The sequence below is a fragment of the Lolium perenne genome, chromosome 3 (assembly GCF_019359855.2).
Source record: "Lolium perenne isolate Kyuss_39 chromosome 3, Kyuss_2.0, whole genome shotgun sequence".
Classification (NCBI taxonomy): Eukaryota; Viridiplantae; Streptophyta; class Magnoliopsida; order Poales; family Poaceae; genus Lolium; species Lolium perenne.
In genome coordinates this window covers 184,412,663-184,438,820 of record NC_067246.2, presented here as the reverse complement: position 1 = coordinate 184,438,820, position 26,158 = coordinate 184,412,663, and the positions used below count along the sequence as shown (strand labels likewise).

The window sequence follows — 26,158 nt, the reverse complement described above, 5'->3', positions numbered from 1 at the left end:
AACTCTATAATTTCAAATTATTTTTGGAATGACTAAGGTAATTATCAAGTAAAATCATTTTACTTTAAATTGTTGTACTTTGTGTGAATTACAATGATTAATACTTTTAAATTAATTGTAAATTACCGTCAAAGACATAAATCTTAAATACAACCCTAAATTGTAATAACTCATTGGGATAAAGGGATTCAACATAAAATAATCCATCCATGATTGCATTATTTGGATTTTCATAACATTGTCCTTACCGGACAATGATGCTTCTTACAGAACCCGAGGTCCAGGTTCCATCAACTGCATTGAACTGCACTATCTCGCAGTCCACAGGCAAGTTCACCCTTGCTCATGTCAACTTGATTATTTTCTACTACTTTAATGCAAAGCTATATACTTATCATTCCTGCATCACGAATGAAATGTTATTTTCCAACTATGAATATGACTATGTGGCTGGCAATGGAACTATGGTATGTGTTGATATGGTGGAGGTTCCATTGCAATGGGTTATATCACCCTAGGATTAATTACCAATGCCGTCCAGTGATTCTAGTGAAGGAGATATGCCCTAGAGGCAATAATAAAGTGGTTATTATTTATATCTTTATGTTTATGATAAATGTTTATATATCATGCTAGAATTGTATTAACCGAAACATTAGTACATGTGTGATATGTAGACAAACAAGAAGTCCCTAGTATGCCTCTTAAACTAGCTTGTTGATTAATGGATGATTAGTTTCATAATCATGAACATTGGATGTTATTAATAACAAGGTTATGTCATTGTGTGAATGATGTAATGGACACACCCAATTAAGCGTAGCATAAGATCTCGTCATTAAGTTATTTGCTATAAGCTTTCGATACATAGTTACCTAGTCCTTATGACCATGAGATCATGTAAATCACTTATACCGGAAAGGTACTTTGATTACACCAAACACCACTGCGTAAATGGGTGGCTATAAAGGTGGGATTAAGTATCCGGAAAGTATGAGTTGAGGCATATGGATCAACAGTGGGATTTGTCCATCCCGATGACGGATAGATATACTCTGGGCCCTCTCGGTGGAATGTCGTCTAATGTCTTGCAAGCATATGAATGAGTTCATAAGAGACCACATACCACGGTACGAGTAAAGAGTACTTGTCAGGAGACGAGGTTGAACAAGGTATAGAGTGATACCGAAGATCAAACCTCGGACAAGTAAAATATCGCGAGACAAAGGGAATTGGTAATGTATGTGAATGGTTCATTCGATCACTAAAGTCATCGTTGAATATGTGGGAGCCATTATGGATCTCCGGATCCCGCTAAGGTTATTGGTCGGAGTGAGTACTCAACCATGTCCACATAGTTCTCGAACCGTAGGGTGACACACTTAAAGTTGGATGTTGAAATGGTAGTACTTGAATTATGGAATGGAGTTCGAATATTTGTTCGGAGTCCCGGATGAGATCCCGGACATCACGAGGAGTTCCGGAATGGTCCGGAGAATAAGATTCATATATAGGATGTCATTTTATGTGAAATAAAATGTCGCGGAAGGTTCTATGGAAGGTTCTAGAAGGTTCTAGAAAAGTCCGGAAGAAACCACCAAGGAAGGTGGAGTCCACAAGGGACTCCACCTCCATGGCCGGCCAGCCCTAGTGGGGGTGGAGTCCCAAGTGGACTCCACCATAGGGGGCCGGCCACCCCCCACATGGGAGGTGGGAATCCCACCTTTGGGTGGGAGTCCTAGTTGGGCTAGGTTTCCCCCCTCCTATGGAAGGTTTTGGTTTCGGGTCTTATTCGAAGATTTGGACACCAACACTTGGGATCCACCTATATAATGAGGGGCCAAGGGAGGGGGCCGGCCACCCCAAGACCATAGCTTGGCCGCCCCCCTTGAGTGGCCGGCCACCCCCTCCCAAACCCTAGCTTTGCTCTTCCACTTCATATTGCCCGCGTAGCTTAGCGAAGCTCCGCCGGACTTCTACACCGCCACCGACACCACGCCGTTGTGCTGTCGGATTCAAGAGGAGCTACTACTTCCGCTGCCCGCTGGAACGGGGAGGTGGACGTCGTCTTCATCAACAACCAAACGTGTGACCGAGTACGGAGGTGCTGCCCGTTCGTGGCGCCGGAACCGATCGTGATCAAGATCTTCTACGCGCTTTTGCAAGCGGCAAGTGATCGTCTACCGCAGCAACAAGAGCCTCATCTTGTAGGCTTTGGAATCTCTTCAAGGGTGAGACTCGATACCCCCTCGTTGCTACCGTCTTCTAGATTGCATCTTGGCTTGGATTGCGTGTTCGCGGTAGGAAAATTTTTGTTTTCTATGCAACGTTGTCCTACAGTGGTATCAGAGCCGTGTCTATGCATAGATGGTTGCACGAGTAGAACACAATGGTTTGTGGGCATTGATGCTCTTGTTATCTTTAGTTTGAGTACTTTGCATCTTTATGGCATAGTGGGATGAAGCGGCTCGGACTAACTTTACATGACCGCGTTCATGAGACTTGTTCCTCGTTCGACATGCAACTTGTATTGCATAAGAGGCTTTGCGGGTGTCTGTCTCTCCTACTATAGTAAAGATTCAATTTACTCTTCTATTGACAACATTAGTATCAACGTTGTGGTTCATGTTCGTAGGTAGATTAGATCTATATCGAAAACCCTAAACCACGTAAAATATGCAAACCAAATTAGAGAGCGTCTAACTTGTTTTTGCAGGGTTTGGTGATGTGATATGGCCATAATGTGATGATGAATATGTATGAGATGATCATTATTGTATTGTGGCAACCGGCAGGAGCCTTATGGTTGTCTTTAAATTTCATGTTGAGTAGTATTTCAAAGTAGTTGTAATAGTTGCTACATGGAGGACAATCATGAAGACGGTGCCATTGACCTTGGTGCTTCGCCGACGATGATGGAGATCATGCCCGAAGATGATGGAGATCATGTCCGTGCTTTGGAGATGAAGATCAAAGGCGCAAAGACAAAAGGGCCATATCATATCACATATGAACTGCATGTGATGTTAATCCTTTTATGCATCTTATTTTGCTTAGATCGCGACGGTAGCATTATAAGATGATCCCTCACTAAAATCTCAAGATAATAAAGTGTTCATCCTTAGTAGCACCGTTATCAAGTCTTATCGTTTCGAAGCATCTCGTGATGATCGGATGTGATAGATTCGATAAGTACATACAACAGGTGCAAGACAGTTTTGCACATGCGGATACTAAGGTGGCCTTGACGAGCCTAGCATGTACAGACATGGTCTCGGAACACGTGATACCGAAAGGTAGAGCATGAATCATATGGTTGATATGATGAACACTTTGAGTGTTCGCCATTGAAATCACACCTTTTCTCGTGATGATCGGGTTTAGGTGCGGTGGATTTGGTTCGTGTGATCACTAAGACAATGCGAGGGATATTGTTTTGAGTGGGAGTTCACTTAGGTTTTTAATTATGTTAAATTAAAATTTGAACTCAATTTGTCATAAACTTAGTCTAAACTATTGCAAATATATGTTGTAGAGATGGCGTCCCCAATCAATTTTAATCAGTTCCTAGAGAAAGAAAAACTTAAGAGCAACGGTAGCAACTTCACCGACTGGTTCCGTCATGTGAGGATCTTCCTCTCTGGCGGAAATCTGCAATTTGTGCTTGATGCACCGCTAGGTGACCCTCCTGCAGAAGATGAATCCGATGAAGTAAAAGCTGTTTACGCGACTCGGAAAACTCGGTACTCTCAAGTTCAGTGTGCCATCCTGTGCAGTCTGGAATCCGATCTTCAAAAACGTTTTGAGCACCATGATCCTCATGAGTTGATGAATGAGCTGAAAGCTATATTCGAGACTCATGCGGCAGTGGAATGCTATGAAGCATCGAAACATTTCTTCACTGTATGATGGAAGAAGGCAGCTCCGTTAGTGAGCACATGCTCGCCATGACCGGGCATGCGAAGAAACTCGATGACTTGGGAATAGTGATTCCTAACAGATCGGGATTAATCGTGTCCTTCAATCACGCCACCAAGTTACAAGAACTTTGTGATGAACTACAAAATGCAGTAACATGAACAAGGAGTTACCTGAACTCTTTGGCATGCTAAAAGCTGCTGAGATTGAGATCAAGAAAGAGCACCAAGTGTTGATGGTCAACAAGACCACCAGTTTCAAGAAACAGGGCAAGTCTAAGGGAAAATTCAAGAAGGGTGGCAAGAAAGCTGCCACGCCTCCTATGAAACCTAAGAACGGCCCTAAGCCTGATGCCGAGTGCTATTACTGCAAGGAGAAGGGACACTGGAAGCGTAATTGCTCCAAGTATCTGGCTGATCTGAAGAGCGGCCTTGTCAAGAAGAAGAAAGAAGGTATATCTGATATACATGTTATAGATGTTTATCTCACTAGTTCTCGTTCTAGTACCTGGGTATTTGATACTGGTTCGGTTGCTCATATTTGTAACTCGAAACAGAACTAAAGAATAAACGACAACTGCTGAAAGATGAAGTGACGATGCGCGTTGGAAATGGATCCAAGGTCAATGTGATCGCAGATCGGCACACTTCCTCTACATCTACCTTCGGGATTAGTTTTAAGCCTAAATAATTGCTATTATGTACTGCGTTGAGCATGAACATTATATCTGGATCTTGTTTAATGCAAGACGGTTATTCATTCAAGTCTGAGAATAATGGTTGTTCTATTTTTATGACTAATATCTTCTATGGTCGAGCACCACAAAAGAATGGCTTATTTCTCGTAGGTCTCGATCGTAGTGATACGCATATACATAACATTGATGCTAAGCGAATTAAACTTAATGATAATTCTACTTATATGTGGCACTGTCGTCTTGGTCATATTGGAGTGAAACGCATGAAGTAACTCCATCTTGATGGATTACTTGAATCACTTGACTTTGAGTCACTTGATAGATGCGAAGCATGTCTAATGGGAAAAATGACAAAGACTCCATTTTCTGGTATGATGGAGCGAGCTACTGACTTATTGGAAATCATACATACCGATGTATGTGGACCAATGAGCGTAGCATCGCGCGGTGGTTATCGTTATGTTCTAACCTTCACGAGATGATCTGAGTAGATATGGGTATATCTATTTCATGAAACATAAATCCGAAACTTTCGAGAAGTTTAAGGAATTTCAAAGTGAAGTAGAAAATCAACGTAACAAGAAGATCAAATTTCTACGATCTGATCGTGGAGGTGAATATCTGAGTTATGAGTTTGGCATGCATTTAAAGAAATGCGGAATACTTTCACAATTGACACCGCCGGGAACACCTCAACGAAACGGTGTGTCCGAACGTCGTAATCGAACTCTCTTAGATATGGTTCGTAGTATGATGTCTCTTACTGATTTGCCGTAATCATTTTGGAGTTATGCATTAGAGACAGCCGCATTCACTTTAAATAGAGCACCATCAAAATCCGTAGAAACGACACCGTATGAATTATGGTTTAATAAGAAACCTAAGCTGTCGTTCTGAAAGTTTGGGGTTGCGAAGCCTATGTAAAGAAGTTACAACCGGACAAGCTAGAACCCAAAGCGGAGAAATGCGTCTTCATAGGATACCCTAAGGAAACTATAGGGTACACTTTCTATCACAGATCCGAAGGCAAAATCTTTGTTGCTAAGAACGGAACCTTTCTTGAGAAAGAATTTCTCACTAAAGAAGTGACTGGAAGAAAAGTAGAACTTCGATGAGATTGATGAATCTATACTCGTTGATCGAGTAGCGCAAGATCGAAGTTGTGCACTGTATCGCCTACACCGGCAACAAGAGGAAGCTAATGATAATGATCATGAAACTTGAACGAGGAAACTACTGAACCTCGCAGATCGACAAGGGAACATGCCACTCTGATTGGTATGATCCTTGTCTAAATGTCATGATTGTGGATAACAATGATGAGGACCTGCGACGTATGAAGAAGCGATGATGAGCCCAGATTCCAACAAATGGCAAGAAGCCATGAAATCCGAAATGGGATCCATGTATGATAACAAAGTATGGACTTTGGTAGACTTACCTGATAGCCGAAAGGCTGTCGAGAATAAATGGATCTTCAAGAGAAAAACAGATGCTGATGGTAATATTACAGTCTATAAAGCTCGACTTGTCGCAAAGGGTATCCGACAAAATCAAGGAGATGACTACGATGAGACTTTCTCACCTGTAGCGAAGCTAAAATCGTGAGGATTTTGTTAGCAATAGCTGCATTTTTCGATTATGAGATTTGGCAGATGGATGTCAAAACGGCGTTCCTTAATGGAGACATTGAGGAAGAGTTGTATATGGTACAACCCAAAGGTTTTGTCGATCCTAAAAATGCTGACAAAGTATGCAAACTTCAGCGTTCAATCTATGGACTGAAGCAAGCATCAAGAAGTTGGAACCGACGCTTTGATAAGGTGATCAAAGACTTCGGGTTTATACAGTGTCATGGAGAGGCCTGTATTTACAAGAAAGTGAGTGGGAGCTCTGTAGCATTCCTGATATTATATGTAGATGACATATTATTGATCGGGAATGATATAGAACTATTAAGCAGTGTTAAGGGTTATTTGAATAATAGTTTTTCAATGAAAGACCTTGGTGAAGCATCGTATATATTAGGCATCAAGATTTATAGAGATAGATCAAGACGCCTAATAGGGCTATCACAGAGTACATATCTGGACAAGATTCTAAAGAAGTTTAGAATGGACGAAAGTAAGAAAGGGTTCTTACCTATGTTACCAGGCAAGGTATTGAGTAAAACTCAAGGACCGGCTACGCAGAAGAAAGAGAAAGGATGAGTAACATCCCCTATGCTTCGGCAAGTAGGCTCTATTATGTATGCCATGCTATGTACAAGACCGGATATAGCACATGCTGTTAGTTTGACTAGCAGATATCAAAGTGATCCAGGAATGGAACACTGGACAGCGGTCAAGAATATCCTGAAGTACTTGAAAAGAACTAAGGATATGTTTCTTTGTTATGGAGGTGACCAAGAGCTCATTGTAACAAGTTACACCGATGCAAGTTGGAACACTGATCCTGATGACTCTAAGTCACAATCTGGGTACGTGTTTATATTGAATGGTGCTGCAGTAAGCTGGGCAAGCTCGAAGCAGTGCACGGTGGCGAAGTCTTCAACAGAATCGAGTACATAGCGGCTTCAGAGGCTTCATCGAAGCGGTATGGATGAAGAGGTTCATTATAGAGCTCGGTGTGGTTCCTAGTGCATTGGACCCATTAATCATTTACTGTGATAACATGGGTGCCATCGCCAATGCACAAGAGCCAAGGTCACACAAGAGGCTGAAGCATATCAAGCTGCGTTACCACTCGATTCGCGAGTACATCGAAGATGGAGAAGTAAAGATTTGCAAAGTACACACTGATCTGAATGTAGCAGATCCGTTGACTAAAGCTCTCCCTAGGGCAAAGCATCACCAACACCCGAATGCCATGGGTGTTAGGTATATTACAATGTAATCTAGATTATTGACTCTAGTGCAAGTGGGAGATCAAGGAGATATGCCCTAGAGGCAATAATAAAGTGGTTATTATTTATATCTTTATGTTTATGATAAATGTTTATATATCATGCTAGAATTGTATTAACCGAAACATTAGTACATGTGTGATATGTAGACAAACAAGAAGTCCCTAGTATGCCTCTTAAACTAGCTTGTTGATTAATGGATGATTAGTTTCATAATCATGAACATTGGATGTTATTAATAACAAGGTTATGTCATTGTGTGAATGATGTAATGGACACACCCAATTAAGCGTAGCATAAGATCTCGTCATTAAGTTATTTGCTATAAGCTTTCGATACATAGTTACCTAGTCCTTATGACCATGAGATCATGTAAATCACTTATACCGGAAAGGTACTTTGATTACACCAAACACCACTGCGTAAATGGGTGGCTATAAAGGTGGGATTAAGTATCCTAAAGTATGAGTTGAGGCATATGGATCAACGGTGGGATTTGTCCATCCCGATGACGGATAGATATACTCTGGGCCCTCTCGGTGGAATGTCGTCTAATGTCTTGCAAGCATATGAATGAGTTCATAAGAGACCACATACCACGGTACGAGTAAAGAGTACTTGTCAGAGACGAGGTTGAACAAGGTATAGAGTGATACCGAAGATCAAACCTCGGACAAGTAAAATATCGCGAGACAAAGGGAATTGGTAATGTATGTGAATGGTTCATTCGATCACTAAAGTCATCGTTGAATATGTGGGAGCCATTATGGATCTCCAGATCCCGCTACTGGTTATTGGTCGGAGTGAGTACTCAACCATGTCCACATAGTTCTCGAACCGTAGGGTGACACACTTAAAGTTGGATGTTGAAATGGTAGTACTTGAATTATGGAATGGAGTTCGAATATTTGTTCGGAGTCCCGGATGAGATCCCGGACATCACGAGGAGTTCCGGAATGGTCCGGAGAATAAGATTCATATATAGGATGTCATTTTATGTGAAATAAAATGTCGCGGAAGGTTCTATGGAAGGTTCTAGAAGGTTCTAGAAAAGTCCGGAAGAAACCACCAAGGAAGGTGGAGTCCACAAGGGACTCCACCTCCATGGCCGGCCAGCCCTAGTGGGGGTGGAGTCCCAAGTGGACTCCACCATAGGGGGCCGGCCACCCCCCACATGGGAGGTGGGAATCCCACCTTTGGGTGGGAGTCCTAGTTGGGCTAGGTTTCCCCCCTCCTATGGAAGGTTTTGGTTTCGGGTCTTATTCGAAGATTTGGACACCAACACTTGGGATCCACCTATATAATGAGGGGCCAAGGGAGGGGGCCGGCCACCCCAAGACCATAGCTTGGCCGCCCCCCTTGAGTGGCCGGCCACCCCCTCCCAAACCCTAGCTTTGCTCTTCCACTTCATATTGCCCGCGTAGCTTAGCGAAGCTCCGCCGGACTTCTACACCGCCACCGACACCACGCCGTTGTGCTGTCGGATTCAAGAGGAGCTACTACTTCCGCTGCCCGCTGGAACGGGGAGGTGGACGTCGTCTTCATCAACAACCGAACGTGTGACCGAGTACGGAGGTGCTGCCCGTTCGTGGCGCCGGAACCGATCGTGATCAAGATCTTCTACGCGCTTTTGCAAGCGGCAAGTGATCGTCTACCGCAGCAACAAGAGCCTCATCTTGTAGGCTTTGGAATCTCTTCAAGGGTGAGACTCGATACCCCCTCGTTGCTACCGTCTTCTAGATTGCATCTTGGCTTGGATTGCGTGTTCGCGGTAGGAAAATTTTTGTTTTCTATGCAACGTTGTCCTACATCTAGCGCCGTACAAATCGCGTTGACCATGAGATCTATAATGGCTCTGGGAAAGCCAGCTGTATCTTTTCCCTTCTGCACGCCAACGGATCGGAGAGACGGTGGGGTGCTGGAGGCACTGCCGCAATAGGTTGGGAAATCCTTTTAAATCCCCATCCATTGGTGATGTTAATCTCTTCCGATCTATGAAGGATTGTCCAAAGTACACCATGAGTAAAGCCGTATTATCGGGGGAAAGTCTACTGGAGGTGTGCGGGTGGACAAAAGGGTGGGTTTGCAGTCGCGGAGAAGGCGGTGTGGGCTTGGATCTTTATACCTGGCCTCACACCAAAGGAAGTGTGAACGGGGCAAGTCCCTGCGGATGGCAAAAAGGGTGAGATCTCTTGTGGGAAAAGTAACGCACCTCTGTAGAGTGTATCAAATTGTGGCTGTCACTCCCTGTTCCGGGAAGGGAACTGCGAACGCGGCAGGAAAGGAACTCCACGAAGTTCTAGTCAACCTGTGAAGACTGACGGGCATAGTTTTCATAATAAAAGCAACCTTTTGAAGAAATGTTTTCAAAACATGCATTGACCTGCGATTTCCTGATCAATGGTCGTAGCTAGTGCATCAAACACCTTTTATTCTTTTAGAACTTGCTGAGTACCTCTGTACTCACTTTCTTTCGACACCCTTGCTAGACTGTGATCCGGAAGTGGAGGCTATCAACGATGGAGCACCAGAAGGAAGCTACGAGTTGGTCTACGATGAACCTGATCTTACCGGCGGAGTGGAAGGCGTAGACTATGGGATAGTCTACGGACCAGATGACACGGAGGTGGAGGAGTAGTGACATACCCTAGTATCTTAGAGCCGAGCAACGTAGAATTTACCTAAATAAGTTGTTGAGCTCTTTATATATTTGTTATGAGTTGTAATCGTACTTAAGTAATATCTTAGGTTGTTCTCATAGGACCTATGAGAATACCAACTTGTTAAGACAATGTTTGTAATAAAGTATGGAGTGTTATGACCTGCAATGTTTCTGTTGTACCACTCTGAGGGATATGGCAACTTGTGAGGAAGCCCCTTCACAAAGATCATATCAACGACTTGTATACTACAACATGCAGTGGTATGCTGGGTCACCGCAGCTGGTATCAGAGCAAATGTTGCGACCTTAGGTTGGAAAAACCTAGTATAGGGAAGAAACCTGTAGGAGTCTAGTAGAAATAGTAAAGGATTCTCTAGAAATATGGTGGTTATTCACTTGAGAATAGCAAAACCATATATTTTAGTACGATAATTCTTTATTATAGCTATTATGATGCATTATAACCACTAATATTCTGTTTTTGTATACAGCCATAATGGCGAACACTTTTCCTAAGAGGACTTTGAGGAAAGTTGAGGGTTGGCTCGGTGATTATGATGGACCAATAACAGCTCTCCTGTGTGGGATGCTGAAGGAACTTCATTGTGATCCACGGATACCTGTTATCAAGTATACTTACTATGATGGGGAAATCCTAGCCAAGTGCAGAGTATCGGTCCAACTACCGGAAAAACTGCTGATGAGTCGTATAATGCCATACGGAGAAGCCAAAACTATCACCACAGCCTACCATATGGGCCTATTCAAGGCAATCCTTGAGATAAGGCAGCACAAGTCAGTAGAACTCCTATGTTCAGAATTTTCTCATATACCTCATGCCGAGGAAGATGAGGATCCCACTCTTAATCATTTGGTGTTAGCACACGTAAGTCCTGAAAGGCAGCACAAGACATGGATAGTTGTAAGTCTTTATTGACCACGATGTACCTTTTACACATGAAGATGAGAGGTGAGATTGACCACATGCTAGCTGAGTTCACGGACCCTGACAAAGTCCAAACTCGGATGCGTGATTTGAGGGCACAACCACAACATACTACACCCTTCTTTAACCCAGATAGCGATGTAGATTTGAGTGACCAGTGGTTCAAGAGAAATCTACCTACAAGAGATCCACTTACACCTAACTTTGTTCCGCACTATCCACACGTGTCAGCATCATATGATACTGGATATGGGGGAGATCATTCATGGAACATAAACTGCTCGGAGTCGCCGATTGAGAACTCGACGGGTTGGCGTTTCGGGGAACCTTTCGGTGATGAGGAGGAGCCAATTCCATGTGATACAGGAGATGAGAGTGATGCGGTTAACCAGAATGTTAACCAAAGCTTTGAGCAGAAAGAGAAAGACACCAACTCCATTTCTTTAGATTTGGAGATGGGATTACCCAAAACATCCCAGTACGTCGTAGGTGAGAGTTCTGGAACAAAGAAGAAGAAGAAGAAGAAGATGAGGGGTCAAGTGAATAGGAATCCTCCATGGATGACTGGGGAAGAGGAGATGTATTCCACTGGGGATATGTATGAGTCTTTATCTAGTTACTTTGGCATGACAGATCTCTGTCTCGGCACTTCGTCCGATTCAGACTACATACCTACGGGAAGAACTTTCATTCCGGACGGTCTTCGGAGGACAGACCGTTGTACCGGATGGACCCCAGGGATGTACGCGGAGGCGAATGAAGACGATGAGGAGTAGGGCTCCAATGAAGAATAAAGTAATCTAGGTGGTATTGTAATAGAACGTATTTTAAATTCCCGTTGGCTTGGGCTTTGAGCCAAATAAGTGGTTTATATGTACCACATGTAATATAAGTTTGTGAGTGTGTTATGTATTATACGGTGTATATACATAATAAATGTTTGTTTTGGATTTGCTTCTTGATTTCATTGTGTGACTAGTTCTGGGCATTGAGTTGAGCTCAGAAAGCATTTGCATGGTGTAATTATGAGTAATCGCTCTTTGTTACAGGACTAGGGGGAAATGGCGTTAGTAGAAACCGAAGAGGCTCGCAGAGAGCGGGAAGCCAGAGAGAAAGAGGAGGCAGATGCAGCAGCTAGAGCAGAAAACGCACCACCACCACCACATCCAATGTTGCACCCAGACTTCCAACAGTATATGAGGTCAATGGAGGAAGATAGGAGGCGTTACCAGGAGCGGACAGAGCTCTGGAGGACGAGGTGGAAACAACAACAACAACAACAACAACAATCGCAACAACAACAACAACAACAATAATAACCGCAACTATAACTACAACAACAAGAAGGGAAAGCCTTATGGGAAGCTGAATTGCACATCTTTGGAACAAGCGGAAGAGTCAGATCAAACAGTCTTAGGTATGCTAAGCATTCTTACTCATCCTGGCAAAGTATTATTTGATACTGGAGCAACCACATCATTTCTTGCATTGGAATTTGTGGAAAAATTCGGGCTTAGATGTTCTAAGTTAGAAACCCCTATAACTGTCCTATCCGCGGGGGGAACGATCTTAGTAACCCACGTGAAAGAAGCACAAGTCCTAACCATATGCGACTGTGTGTATTTCGCGGACCTATTCATCATACCCATGAAGGACATATCAGTCATCTTAGGGATGGATTGGTTGACAGAAAATGGAGCGGTGATTAACTGTGGAGACAAAACAGTATCACTTCGCAACTCCATAGGAGGTCGAATAGTGTTCCAAGGAGATAGGTACAGTGAGTTGGAGATCGGATTGGAACTCAATAGCTTGAAGGAAGTGAGAATTGAAGATATCCCTGTAGTGAATGAGTTTAAGGATGTATTTCCTAAGGAATTACCGGGAATGCCACCCGATAGAGAGATTGAATTCACAATCGATCTGATCCCAGGCACAACACCAATAGCACAACCACCATATAAGATGGGACCAAAGGAGTTAGTGGAACTTAAAGCTCAGATAGATGAACTGGAACAGAAGGGATTTATTCAAGAAAGTGTGTCACCATGGGGTACACCAGTTATTTTTGTGGATAAAAGAGATGGAGGAAAGAGAATGTGTGGAGATTACAGAAATTTGAACAATGTAACTATCAAGAACAAGTATCCTTTACCTAGAATTCAAGATCTTTTTGATCAAGTTCAAGGAGCAGGAGTCTTCTCGAAGATTGATTTAAGGTCAGGATACCATCAAATCAAGATCAAGAAGGAGGATGTACCAAAAACAGCATTCGTATCAAGGTATGGACACCATGAATACTTGGTTGTACCATTTGGACTAACAAATGCACCAGCAATTTTCATGAATTTGATGAACAAGATATTCATGAAGTACTTGGACAAGTTTGTGATAGTATTCATAGATGATATTCTAATCTATTCCAAAGATAAAGAAGAACATGCCAAGCATTTGAAGATAGTTTTGCAAACCTTGAGAGAACATCAGCTATATGCAAAGTTCAGCAAATGCAAATTTTGGTTAGATAGTGTTGAATTTCTTGGACATGTTATAACCAAAGAAGGCATAGCGGTGAATCCAAGCAAGGTTCAGTCCGTATTGGAATGGAAATCACCCAAAAATGCTAAGGAGATACGAGGATTTCTTGGTATGGCAGGCTACTATCGGAGATTCATAGAGGGATTTTCGAAGATTGCAGGACCAATGACCAAGTTACTCAAGAAAAATACTCCATTTGTGTGGACTGATGAGTGTGAAGCCAGCTTCCAAACACTCAAAGATAAGTTAACCACAGCACCGGTATTGGCAGTTCCTGAACCTGGAAAGGATTATACGGTGTATTGGATGTGTTCTTATGCAAGATCGGAAGGTAATAGCTTATGGATCAAGACAGTTGAAACCACATGAACACAACTACCCAGTACATGATCTCGAGTTAGCGGCAGTTGTGTATGCTTTGAAGAGTTGGAGACAATTTCTATATGGATCCAAGTGTGAGTTATACACCGATCACAAAAGTTTGAAATATTTCTTCACCCAGAAAGAATTAAACATGAGGCAGAAGAGATGGCTAGAGTTGATTAAGGATTACGATCTTAAGATCAACTATACCCCAGGCAAAGCTAATGTAGTAGCAGATGCTTTAAGTAGGAAGAGTACGGAGAATCAACCTACGGAATGGGAGATTCCAAAGGAACTTCGGAAAGAGTTAGAGGATGCTCAGATTTTGTTTATTCAAGGTGATGTCAAAGGAAGTATAGCAACCATGAGGATTATGGATGAGATGTACTCAGACTTGAAATATGAGATTATCCGAAAGCAAGCGGATGATTTGTTCATTCAAGAGGAGATCAAAAGGATTGGCGAAGGAAGACCATCGGAATTTCATCTAGGGGATTTTGATTCATTATACTTCCAGAAAAGGATCTGTGTACCAGATGATCCAGAAGTGAAGTCAATCATATTAAAAGAAGCACATGAAACCCCTTATTCCATACACCCGGGAAGTACGAAGATGTATATGGATTTGAAGGAGAAGTTCTGGTGGAACAACATGAAAAGAGAAATAGCACAATATGTCTCGGAATGTCATACATGTCAACGAGTGAAGGCAGAGCATCAGAGTCCTGCGGGATTACTCAAACCACTAGAGATACCGGAATGGAAATGGGATGAAATAGGAATGGATTTTGTTACTGGTTTACCAATGACTAGTAAGAAGAAGGATATGATATGGGTAATAGTGGACAGACTTACCAAGAGTGCTCATTTCATAGCCGTAAACACAAAAGATACTGCGGAAAAGCTTGTGGATATATATGTAAAGGAAATTGTGAGTAAGCATGGAGTACCAAAGAAGATAGTCTCAGATAGAGGTTCGATTTTCACATCAGCATTCTGGAAACAACTACAAGAATCTTTGGGATCCAAGTTGGATTTCAGTACAGCATATCATCCACAAACCGGAGGACAAACCGAAAGAACCAATCAGATACTAGAAGACATGCTTAGAGCTTGTGCTCTAAACTTTGGAGGCTCATGGGAGGATCATTTATCTTTAGCGGAGTTCTCATATAACAATAGTTATCAGAGTAGCATTCAGATGGCACCGTACGAAGCACTGTACGGAAGGAAGTGTAGATCACCAATTTGTTGGTTTGAAACCGGAGAAAACAAGGAGTTTACACCGGACTACATCAAGGAGAGACAAGACGTCATCGAGGTGATCCGAGATAGACTCAAGATAGCTCAGAGTCGTCAGAAGAGTTACGCCGACTTAAAAAGAAGAGATTGGGAACCGAAAGTGGGAGACATGGTTTATCTGAAGGTTAGCCCAATGAAAGGACTTAAGAGGTTCGGAGTGAAAGGAAAGTTAAGCCCTCGATATATCGGACCATTTAAGATACTCAGTCAGAATCGAGGAACAGCTTTTGAGTTGGAGTTACCGGCACAATTAAGTCAAGTTCATAATGTATTTCATGTATCACAACTCAGAAAATGTTTGAAGGCACCGGATGATCCTATCACATATGAAGAAATAGAATTGCAATCTGACCTAACTTATGTGGAAAGGCCTGAAAAGATCTTAGAAGTTCAATGGAAGAAGTTAAGAAACATGGCAATCAAATATTGTAAAGTGCAATGGCAACATCATCCTGAGCGAGAAGCAACTTGGGAGACGGAAGAAGAATTGAGGAAGTCTTACCCCGAGATGTTCAGGTACCAATCTTAACTTCGGACGAAGTTTCGTTAAGGGGAGAGGCTGTAATAACCCGAACATAGGAACAACGAAGGGTAGATTTAGAAATGGGATGTGCATTTCATCGCAAAACGGGGAAATTTTCGCGCCTTATTGCAACTAAACCTAAGAGGGATCGAGGTTCTCTCTCATTTTGCACTTAGGGTTAGGCAATGTGAGTTAGGGAAATTTCGACATGATCTCTTTTGTATCTTGCTTGATTTGGGGAATTGATTTCATTTGACAAGTGTCAATACATTTAACAATAAGTATTGAACAAAATGAAAATGGAATTCATAATTTAAAAACACAACTCATGAATTCAAATCACTTTGAATTTCAAAGTGAATCACAAATACAATATTTATTCCAGAATATAAATGTCACATAATCACAAGCTCATAAACAAAAACTTGGGCTTTATTGATAACAACACAGATTACAAAGTCTTTACAATATTCTTGATACAAGAATTGATAAATAAGAAACAGAAATGAAAATGAAGATTACAAGTTTATTCCTAAACTAAAACCTAGACTAAATGGCTTGGAGAGTATCTTCTGGCCATGTCCATCTTCACAAACCTGCAATAATAAAGCACCAACACTAGCCAGAATATAAGTGTTAGCTCAAGATTCAGTTTAGACAGTTAGCAAGTGACACAATATTCAGTTTGACAGAACCAAGTCACAAGACACTTGTGCTTGTCCAAAACCAGGGACAAGACAAGATAAGGGCAGCAAGCAGACCAAACCCGAGCACACACCAGGGCTCAAGTTTCAGCATATGAGAGCACACAGCTCAAGTGTGTCGGGCAGCAACAAGAAGGCCATGCAAAAGCATAGTCACCAAGCATGCCAGGCTTGTGTGTCAATGCAGGGAGAGAAGTAGGGATCATATAAAAGGAGCACAAACCCTAAAACCAAAGTGACCAGTCGACCAGATAAGATCACCAGGTAGGGGGAAAGCAAAAACAAGCATAGTTCATCTGTTCTTGAGCAAGAACAGAACCAACACACACAACCATTCAAGCCACCAGAGATCATGGTGACCTAGAAGATCATTCAAGCTCTGGAGGTGAAGGGCTGTGAACAAACCCAAGTCTGCATCAACAAAGCATTACTTTCTAGGAGCTGGAACAAGGTATACCTAGTTCCCTGAAAAGATCCAATGGATCTAATCCATCATATGCATAAGCATGGGATGAGCAGATGCTCATATGGGTAGATCATCACTTGGTTTTCACCAAGGATTACCGCTACCAAAAGCTACTAAGACAGAAACCATCCAGATACAGATCATGTGCACAGAGGCTAGAAAGCATGCACAGATGCACACTAGCAAGATCACATGCACAGATAGCACCAGTAGATAGCATAGATTAGCAGCTAAGACTACACAGAAGATCCTAAGCAAGCAACCATCAGAAACCCTAGATTTCTTCACAGGCAAGCATATTGGCATTCATACTTACTATGATCCCCTAATATGCAAGCAAAGTTGAGTAGCCAACAAGATCCAACCAATCATGTGAGCAACCAGTCAGTAGCAAGGCTACTGAGGTCACATCACACTTAGCACCAATTAACAGAAAGCCAAATAGATCACATCACTATCCGTGAAATGGATTCAGATTTTAATTGCTTGTAAAAGAATCATGAACAGCAAACTCATATACAAGCAAGACATTTAAATCATCACTGCATAAGCAGTTCATCATAATTAAGTAATCCAAGCATGAATTTATCACAGATCCATGCTAAGCATGACAGCAGCATACTGTTAAGCAATACAACTTAATTCATAGCCACTAGAGCAAGTCTAGATAGCTAGAAATAAGCAACAGTACAAGTAAGCAATAAAGACAGTGGATGCTTGCGCATCAAGATCACCAGATAAGTGAATCATATAGCCACACAGTGTTAGCCAGTAAACAATCACTGACAATCAATTGATCAAATTAACCAATCATAGCAAGCCAAGCTACACAGAGAGATTAGCCAACAAGCAAGAAATGATCCAATGGATCATTGGCTTGCATAAGAAGTGCTGAATCATATCACAGGCACCTCTGGCACACACACAAGTGTCACAGATGCAACACAAGTACACCTAGACAAGCAAGCATGATAAACCAGTAAGCATAGCAAGCCCATAAGCATGAACAGCAGGGTATATCAAGCCATAAGCAAGCACAGCATAGCATGATAAGTGTAGAGCATGCTAGGAGTAGCAGTAAAAGCAAGCATAGCATGAACAAAGAAGCAAAGCATCATGTGCCAGTACCAAGAAATGGTAAATGGGCCATGAGCTTGCAAATAACTGAAACACAGGCAGCTTGCGCAGCCATAGCATGGCTCTAGATGATCACAGGACCACCAGAGAGCATCAGAGTATGAGGAGGAAGAAGAACAGTGGCAAGGGAGGCGCACAGAAGAGTAGGAGGAGGAGCAGAGGACCTTACCCGCGCCTGGAGGCAGAAGCTATGGCATGGCGAGGCAGTGCCCGCGCGGCCATAGCAGCCGCTACAAAAGCAGTGGAAGTCGCGGCGTTACGCCGACGAACACCACCACAAAGAAGACAAAGACAGAGACGACGGCACAGCGCGCGAGCAGCACCCGCGCCAGGTCGGTCTCGGAGGCACACACATCGACGGCGTGGGCGAGAGCTCGTCGGAGCTTCACAATCGCCCGAGGCGATTCGCTAGGAGATCCAGATCGATGGCGATCCGCCAGGAGAGGACGAGAGGGGAAAAACGGCGCGGACAGATCGATAGATCTGCTCGCGGCGGTTCCGAATCGATAGGTGGCTACGGCGGAGAAACTCGGCGATGGCCGGAGCAGGCGGCGGCGGCCATGGCGGCGACGCCATCGCCACGGGGTCGCCGCAGGCTAGGGTTAGATCGAGTGAGGAGAGGGCCGGAAAAGTGAGTGAGTGAGGTGGGCCGCTTCGGCGCCACCGAACCCAAAAGGGGGCCAGCCTATTTGGGCCGTCCCTGGGTTTGAGTTATTGGGCTGGGCCCAATATGAGTCCAGGGGGTATTTTGGTCTTTTTACATTTAATAAAAGACCAAAACTTTACCAAATTTTAATAAATCATAAACAACTTTAAAAATCCAATAAAAATTGGATTTATGAATGAAAAATAAATCTTAACAAGAATAAAATATGAAATGGAATTTATGAAACAAATTCAAAATGATGAATTTTCAGAATTTAAATAATAACTTGAATTTAAAATTATTATTTCCTTGTAATTACAATTCAAGGAAAAATCTCAATTAAGTTCAAATTCTTCTTTTCAAATATTTCAAAATGAAATTCTATTATTCCAAGTCATTTCTTTTAAAAGGGGGATTTTACCCAGAAAAATCCTATATTCCTTTTTATTCCAAAAACTATAGAGATAACTCTATAATTTCAAATTATTTTTGGAATGACTAAGGTAATTATCAAGTAAAATCATTTTACTTTAAATTGTTGTACTTTGTGTGAATTACAATGATTAATACTTTTAAATTAATTGTAAATTACCGTCAAAGACATAAATCTTAAATACAACCCTAAATTGTAATAACTCATTGGGATAAAGGGATTCAACATAAAATAATCCATCCATGATTGCATTATTTGGATTTTCATAACATTGTCCTTACCGACAATGATGCTTCTTACGTAACCCGAGGTCCGTGTTCCATCAATCGCATTGAACCGCACTATCTCGCAGTCCACAGGCAAGTTCACCCTTGCTCATGTCAACTTGATTATTTTCTACTACTTTAATGCAAAGCTATATACTTATCATTCCTGCATCGCGAATGAAATGTTATTTTCCAACTATGAATATGACTATGTGGCTGGCAATGGAACTATGGTATGTGTTGATATGGTGGAGGTTCCATTGCAATGGGTTATATCACCCTAGGATTAATTACCAATGCCGTCCAGTGATTCTAGCGCCGTACAAATCGCGTTGACCATGAGATCTATAATGGCTCTGGGAAAGCCAGCTGTATCTTTTCCCTTCTGCACGCCAACGGATCGGAGAGACGGTGGGGTGCTGGAGGCACTGCCGCAATAGGTTGGGAAATCCTTTTAAATCCCCATCCATTGGTGATGTTAATCTCTTCCGATCTATGAAGGATTGTCCAAAGTACACCATGAGTAAAGCCGTATTATCGGGGAAAGTCTCTGGAGGTGTGCGGGTGGACAAAAGGGTGGGTTTGCAGTCGTGGAGAAGGCGGTGTGGGCTTGGATCTTTATACCTGGCCTCACACCAAAGGAAGTGTGAACGGGGGCAAGTCCCTGCGGATGGCAAAAAGGGTGAGATCTCTTGTGGGAAAAGTAACGCACCTCTGCAGAGTGTATCAAATTGTGGCTGTCACTCCCTGTTCCGGGAAGGGAACTGCGAACGCGGCAGGAAAGGAACTCCACGAAGTTCTAGTCAACCTGTGAAGACTGACGGGCATAGTTTTCATAATAAAAGCAACCTTTTGAAGAAATGTTTTCAAAACATGCATTGACCTGCGATTTCCTGATCAATGGTCGTAGCTAGTGCATCAAACACCTTTTATTCTTTTAGAACTTGCTGAGTACCTCTGTACTCACTTTCTTTCGACACCCTTGCTAGACTGTGATCCGGAAGTGGAGGCTATCAACGATGGAGCACCAGAAGGAAGCTACGAGTTGGTCTACGATGAACCTGATCTTACCGGCGGAGTGGAAGGCGTAGACTATGGGATAGTCTACGGACCAGATGACACGGAGGTGGAGGAGTAGTGACATACCCTAGTATCTTAGAGCCGAGCAACGTAGAATTTACCTAAATAAGTTGTTGAGCTCTTTATATATTTGTTATGAGTTGTAATCGTACTTAAGTAATATCTTAGGTTGTTCTCATAGGACCTATGAGAATACCAACTTGTTAAGACAATGTTTGTAATAAAGTATGGAGTGTTATGACCTGCAATGTTTCTGTTGTACCACTCTGAGGGATATGGCAACTTGTGAGGAAGCCCCTTCACAAAGATCATATCAACGACTTGTATACTACAACATGCAGTGGTATGCTGGGTCACCGCAGAGATCATGGCACTCGGGCCCTAGTGACAAGCATTAAGCATAACAAGTTGCAACAATATCATCAAAGTACCAATTACGGACACTAGGCACTATGCCCTAACAATCTTATGCTATTACATGACCAATATCATCCAATCCCTACCATCCCCTTCAGCCTACAGCGGGGGAATTACTCACACATGGATGGGGGAAGCATTGCTGGTCGATGGAGAGGCGCCGGTGGTGATGATGGCGATGATCTCCTCCAATTCCCCGTCCCGGCGGAGTGCCAGAACGGAGTTTCTGGCCCTCGAGACGGAGTTTCGCGATGTGGTGGCGTACTGGAGGGTTTCTGGCGACTTCGACTTCTTGCTCGCGTTTTTTAGATCGAACCCCTTAAGTAGTCCAGAGGGGGCGTCGGAGGCCAGCCGAGGGGGCCACACACTAGGGCGGCGCGCCGCCCCTGGGCCGCGCCGGCTTGGTGTGTGGGGCCCTCGGGCCTCCACCTGGCTTGCCCTTCTGGCTCCGCGAGTCTTCTGGTAAAATAGGCCCTTTGGTATAAATTCCGAGGATTTTCGAAAGTTGAATTTCTGCACAAAAACAAGACACTGTGAGCAATTCTCAACAAAACAGCGTTAGTCCGTGTTAGTTGTATCCAAAATACACAAATTAGAGGCAAAACAATAGCAAAAGTGTTCGGGAAAGTAGATACGTTTTGGACGTATCACTAAGGAGTGGGGATGGAGATATCAATGAATATGGCGATGGAGGAGCAATTCCCCTCTCCTTAGATGTGAATGGCAAAATAGATCTTGTGGCGGTTTCTGATCTCTGTGTGGTGTTTCTTCTGTTTGTCTCTCTTTTCTGGTGGTTGTGATTCCCAATATATATAGTCCTCTTCACGGAAGTTATTCTGTTTGACCTGAGAAAGGCAGTGGCACCTGGTACGACCGCGCCGACGGGCGGGCTACGGTCGTACCAGTGCTTGCCAAACTCTCGGATGCTTATTTTCCTGGCCTCTTTGATTTGGTCGATTTGGCAACTTGGAAATCTTCATTAATTGGCCTTGATTCCACCAAGAAAATATCCATAAAGAAGAGATTTGCACATCTTTACAATAATTATTGATTAGTGGCAAGTTGAGAAAGATATTTTATTAATTACGTGACTAATATCAGATTTAAACGTGGATAAAGATGGTTGTTTTTCACAGCCATCGGGATCCACAAAAACGACCGCATCATCTATGTATAGAGATGTTCTAATAATTGTTCCTCTTCCTCTTATCTTGTGGAGGAGCCCGTGTTGGGTTGCCAACTCAAGGATTTTTTGAAGAGGGTCTATGGCAAGGATAAAAAAGGAGTGCGCCAAAGGATCACCTTGTCTCAAACCTCTTCCATGCAAAATCCGAGCACCGACCACCCCATTTAGAAGGACCCTCGAAGAGGCGGTGCAAACTATGTCTCTTAAGGAGCTCAAGAATGTAGTCCCATCTCATAGAGTCAAAAGCTTTACGGAAATCAAGCTTGAAGAGGAGCGACGGTATTTTGCTCTTGTGAAGCCTTCTCGCAAGGTTTCTCACATACATGAACCTGTCATGGATACTTTTTTTTATGAAGGTGGTTTGGGCATTTGACACAAGGCCACACATAAGTGGGGAAAACCGGGTACAACCATCTTATCACTAATTTTTTAATGGAGTGTATCAAGCTAATAGGCCAATAGTCATTTACCTCCTCGGACCCCTCCTTCTTGGGCAAGAGAACAATGTTGGCCGAGTTGACCCATTGAAGATGTGCGACATGGAGATTTTTGAATTGATGGATGGCTCCCATAACGTCCTCCTTGATGATGCCCCAATATTTTTTTTGAAGAAAGCTCCGGCAAAACCATCAGGGTCGTGAGCTTTGTGCGACGACATTTGGGATATAGCATTAAGCACCTCCTCCTCCGAGAACGGGTCATCAATTCCATCAAAAAACACATTTCCAAGGTTGAGATTATCCCACTTCAAGTCCCAACTTCTACATGCCCCAGGCCCCACAACTAAGGAGAAATGGTTGTGCAATATCTGCTGCTTTTGGCCGTGATCGGTGACCCAACCTCCATTATTCTTGATGCGATGAATGTGGTTTTTTCCTTCTCCTTGTATTCACCCTCAAATGAAAGAACATAGTGTTAGCATCGCCTTCTTTAATGTTTGAAATTCTAGCACTTTGCTTTTTTCCTAGCTCTATCCATGATTGCAAAGCTAATGACCCTTCTCTTTAAACTCGCCCGTAGATCCCACTCACCCAGGGAAAGAATCCTATTCTCTTGGGCAATGTCGAGTTGAAGAATGACAAGAAGCGCGGCGTGAAGTAACACCTTTGTGTTCGAGAATAACCCTCGGCTCCATTTGGCAAGCCCCCTTACCGTGTTATTAAGCTTGTGGAATAGGTTTTGGTAAGGCTCGTCGTGTCTGGAGGTCAAAGCCCAAGATTGCGACGCAATATTTTCAAAACCCTGGATGCAAGTCCAAAATTTCTCAAATTTGAAGGTTAAGGACATAGAATCAATGGTGGGAATGGAATCACTTCGTTGATGCAAACATTCTTTTTTATGTACAAATCATTGGTGTTGAGATAATGGAGAGGAAGTGGGAGAAAATAAGGAATGTAAATGTAAACAATCTTGTACAAGTCGTGCAAGGCCCCATATCAAGACTTCATCGCAAATGGGGAGTTGTAGTATAGACTAGCGCCAAAAAAAGACAAGGTCGCAGAGCTATGCACCAGCAAACTAATAAGGAGCCAGACCACAAGTCTAGCTACCAGATCACATCGAATGCATGCCGATAGCAGCGGTTCGATCCAATTCAGATAATAACATGTCCAAATTAAGTCCTGGCCAGAAATTTTGCAATGAAGTCACAGCCACGCGATGCAGATAATAACAAGCATAGTGATAGAAGAAGTCACAAGTTTTAGCATATAGAATCGCTGCCAACTTCAAATCTCCTGCTCCGTAGTAAAAATTTCAGGCCAAACGCACAAAACGATCGACGATGCCATGCTCGGTGTCGGTAACCATCACTGCATTGCTTTACCAAGGAACGGGTCGCTTACGGAAAGATCAGACGCTCTCTGGTAGCTCCAAACATGATCTCCAGGCTCTGAGTGTGCAAGCACCACCAACGGACAATCCTCCTTGGTTGCCCACTCGGCGGAACCCAGCGGCGCCAGTTTGCCCATGGCCTTCGCTATCATAGCAGCATTCCCTGCATCTGGCAGCACCACCACCGCCTTCTGCAGCACCTGCGCTCTTCCAAAGAGCAACTCCAGGAACCCAAGCTCATTGGCACCGCCGCTGAACTCATCCAGCACCAGCTTCTTGAGACATGACTCCACACATTCGATCGCAGCTACCTCCCGCCAGAATGTGGAATTGAGCGGGTTGTCTTCGCCGCCCCAGCTTTCAGCATCAATAGACTGCAAAATGAAAGCGGCAATTCAGCCAAGATGGTTGTACGTGTAGTAGTAGTACTAAGGAAAATTTGTACATAGTGTTAGTGATGCCACAAACTGTGATCTGGGAGAACGAGAACAGGGTAAATGATACACAGTCAAAAACGAAAACAGGGTCAAAGCTCAGGACCAAAACGTGCAGCGTCTCGACTTGGGGAAAGCATCTCAAGAAGCTGAGCAATGTCTTGACTTCCTTGGCGGCTCTGAAATTGACCTTCAACGCTAACAGCTTGACACTTGGAACCATAGCATTTGGATTCACATTTGTTACCCCAGCCTGCAAATCCAAGCAACCAATGCATAGAGATTAGCTCATTTGCAGTCACTGCAAATCGAACTATATATGCAGCGTGACATGGTTTGTCTAACCACCAGTTAAACGTAAGAAGGGGAAATTCGAGTGATACCGTGATGGTGGTGTTGCCAATCACAAGCACGTGTGTGGCCGTCTCCAAGTAGCCGAGCACGGTGAGGTCAGCAGCATAACCAATCTGCACCTTCATGGTGCGTGGACTTCCAGCGGCGTCGGCGTGGAGGATGAGTCGCTGCAAACGGGGGGCATCGACAAGGGCGAGCTCGTCGGCCATGGACGACCAGAGCAGCACGCAGCGGACGCTGTCGCTGCTGATTCGGGCCCGTGAGGGCCCCGAGAAGATGCCGCTACTGGCGATGAGCGCGAGGATCTGTAGATCAGGGCTGCAGGCAAGCACGTGCTCGAGGTCATGCTCCTCCATGACGGTGTGGCAGAGTCGGAGCTCCTGGAGGTGGGGGAAGACGTCGGGGCCGCGTGGGAGACCGGCGGTGCTGGGGAATCTCCAGACGCCGAGGTAGAGGCTGCGGAGCGAGGAGCACAGGAAGATGGAGAGCGGTAGGGGAACCTCGAGGGGCCAGGGGCGGTTGACGAATGCGAGGTTCTCCACGCCCTTGGCAGCGAGGAGGCGGAGCCACTCCTCGGCCGCGTACAGTTCACGGCATAAGGGATTCATGGCAAGGTGGACGCGGTGGAAGGGCCCCGGGTGGGAAGCGAGGACGCCGGAGATGGCGGAGACGAGGAGACTGGTACAGTCCCCGAGGAGGTCATCGTCCTCGTCGGAAGAGTCGGGCAGGTAGGGCAGCAGGTGTTCATCGTCGAGGACGAGGGGGGTCGAGCGCCAGAGGCCGCGCCAGCGAGGGGAGAGCGCGGCCGTGCGGGCGGCTTCCTTGACGGGGAGGCGGGAGACGATTTTGCGCAGAAGGTCGTCGGGGAGGGCGCTGATGCGGTCCTCGCCGCCGCCGCCGCCTTCGGTAGAGGAAGAGAAGGCGGCGGAGAGGGAGGCGGTTGCTGTGACCGGGAAATCTGGGAGGCAGGAGTAGACAATCTCTATGATCTCCTTCAACGCCATAGATGCCCGCGACGGCGACGGCCGACAGGGACAGCGGTCAAGGAGGGGAACAGGTTGCAGGTGACGTTTTGGTTCCTTTCTGAGCAGAGGGATATAGAGAGTGCGGGAGAGGAAGCTGAGTGGCCTCAGATTGGATTAGGGTTTTACGTCCGTGGGCCGGATGCATGAACCAGCTGGGCCGACCAATATTCCCCTTCTCTAGCTTCATCGTGCTTCTTTATTTTATTTTGTCTGCCCTAGGCCTCAGCGAGATCTATAACATGCCAGACCTTTGACAACTTCTCTTTAACTAGTGTTTGATCTGATTCCCGTTAGATTTCATGGGGGCGTTAAAAAACGGAAGC

General features: G+C 44.1%; 1 protein-coding gene across 1 annotated transcript; it reads right to left on the bottom strand.

Annotated features, from left to right (window-relative positions):
* Positions 1-23,685: 23,685 nt before the first annotated feature.
* Positions 23,686-25,862, bottom strand: LOC127342821 (FBD-associated F-box protein At5g60610). Its single transcript, XM_051368832.1, has 3 exons — positions 24,840-25,862; positions 24,563-24,709; positions 23,686-24,396 (listed from the first exon to the last, which is right to left on the bottom strand). Exons 1-3 carry the CDS (start codon positions 25,812-25,814, stop codon positions 23,998-24,000), a joined length of 1,521 nt encoding a protein of 506 aa, XP_051224792.1. The 5' UTR covers positions 25,815-25,862; the 3' UTR covers positions 23,686-23,997.
* Positions 25,863-26,158: the final 296 nt, after the last annotated feature.

Coding starts and splice junctions, on each gene's coding strand:
- LOC127342821 (XM_051368832.1), bottom strand. CDS start 25,814: ATGGCGTTGAAGGAGATCATAGAGATTGTCTACTCCTGCCTCCCAGAT. Junction 24,710..24,839: donor TTGGCAACACCACCATCACG/GTATCACTCGAA, acceptor TTGGATTTGCAG/GCTGGGGTAACAAATGTGAA. Junction 24,397..24,562: donor TCGAGACGCTGCACGTTTTG/GTCCTGAGCTTT, acceptor TTCATTTTGCAG/TCTATTGATGCTGAAAGCTG.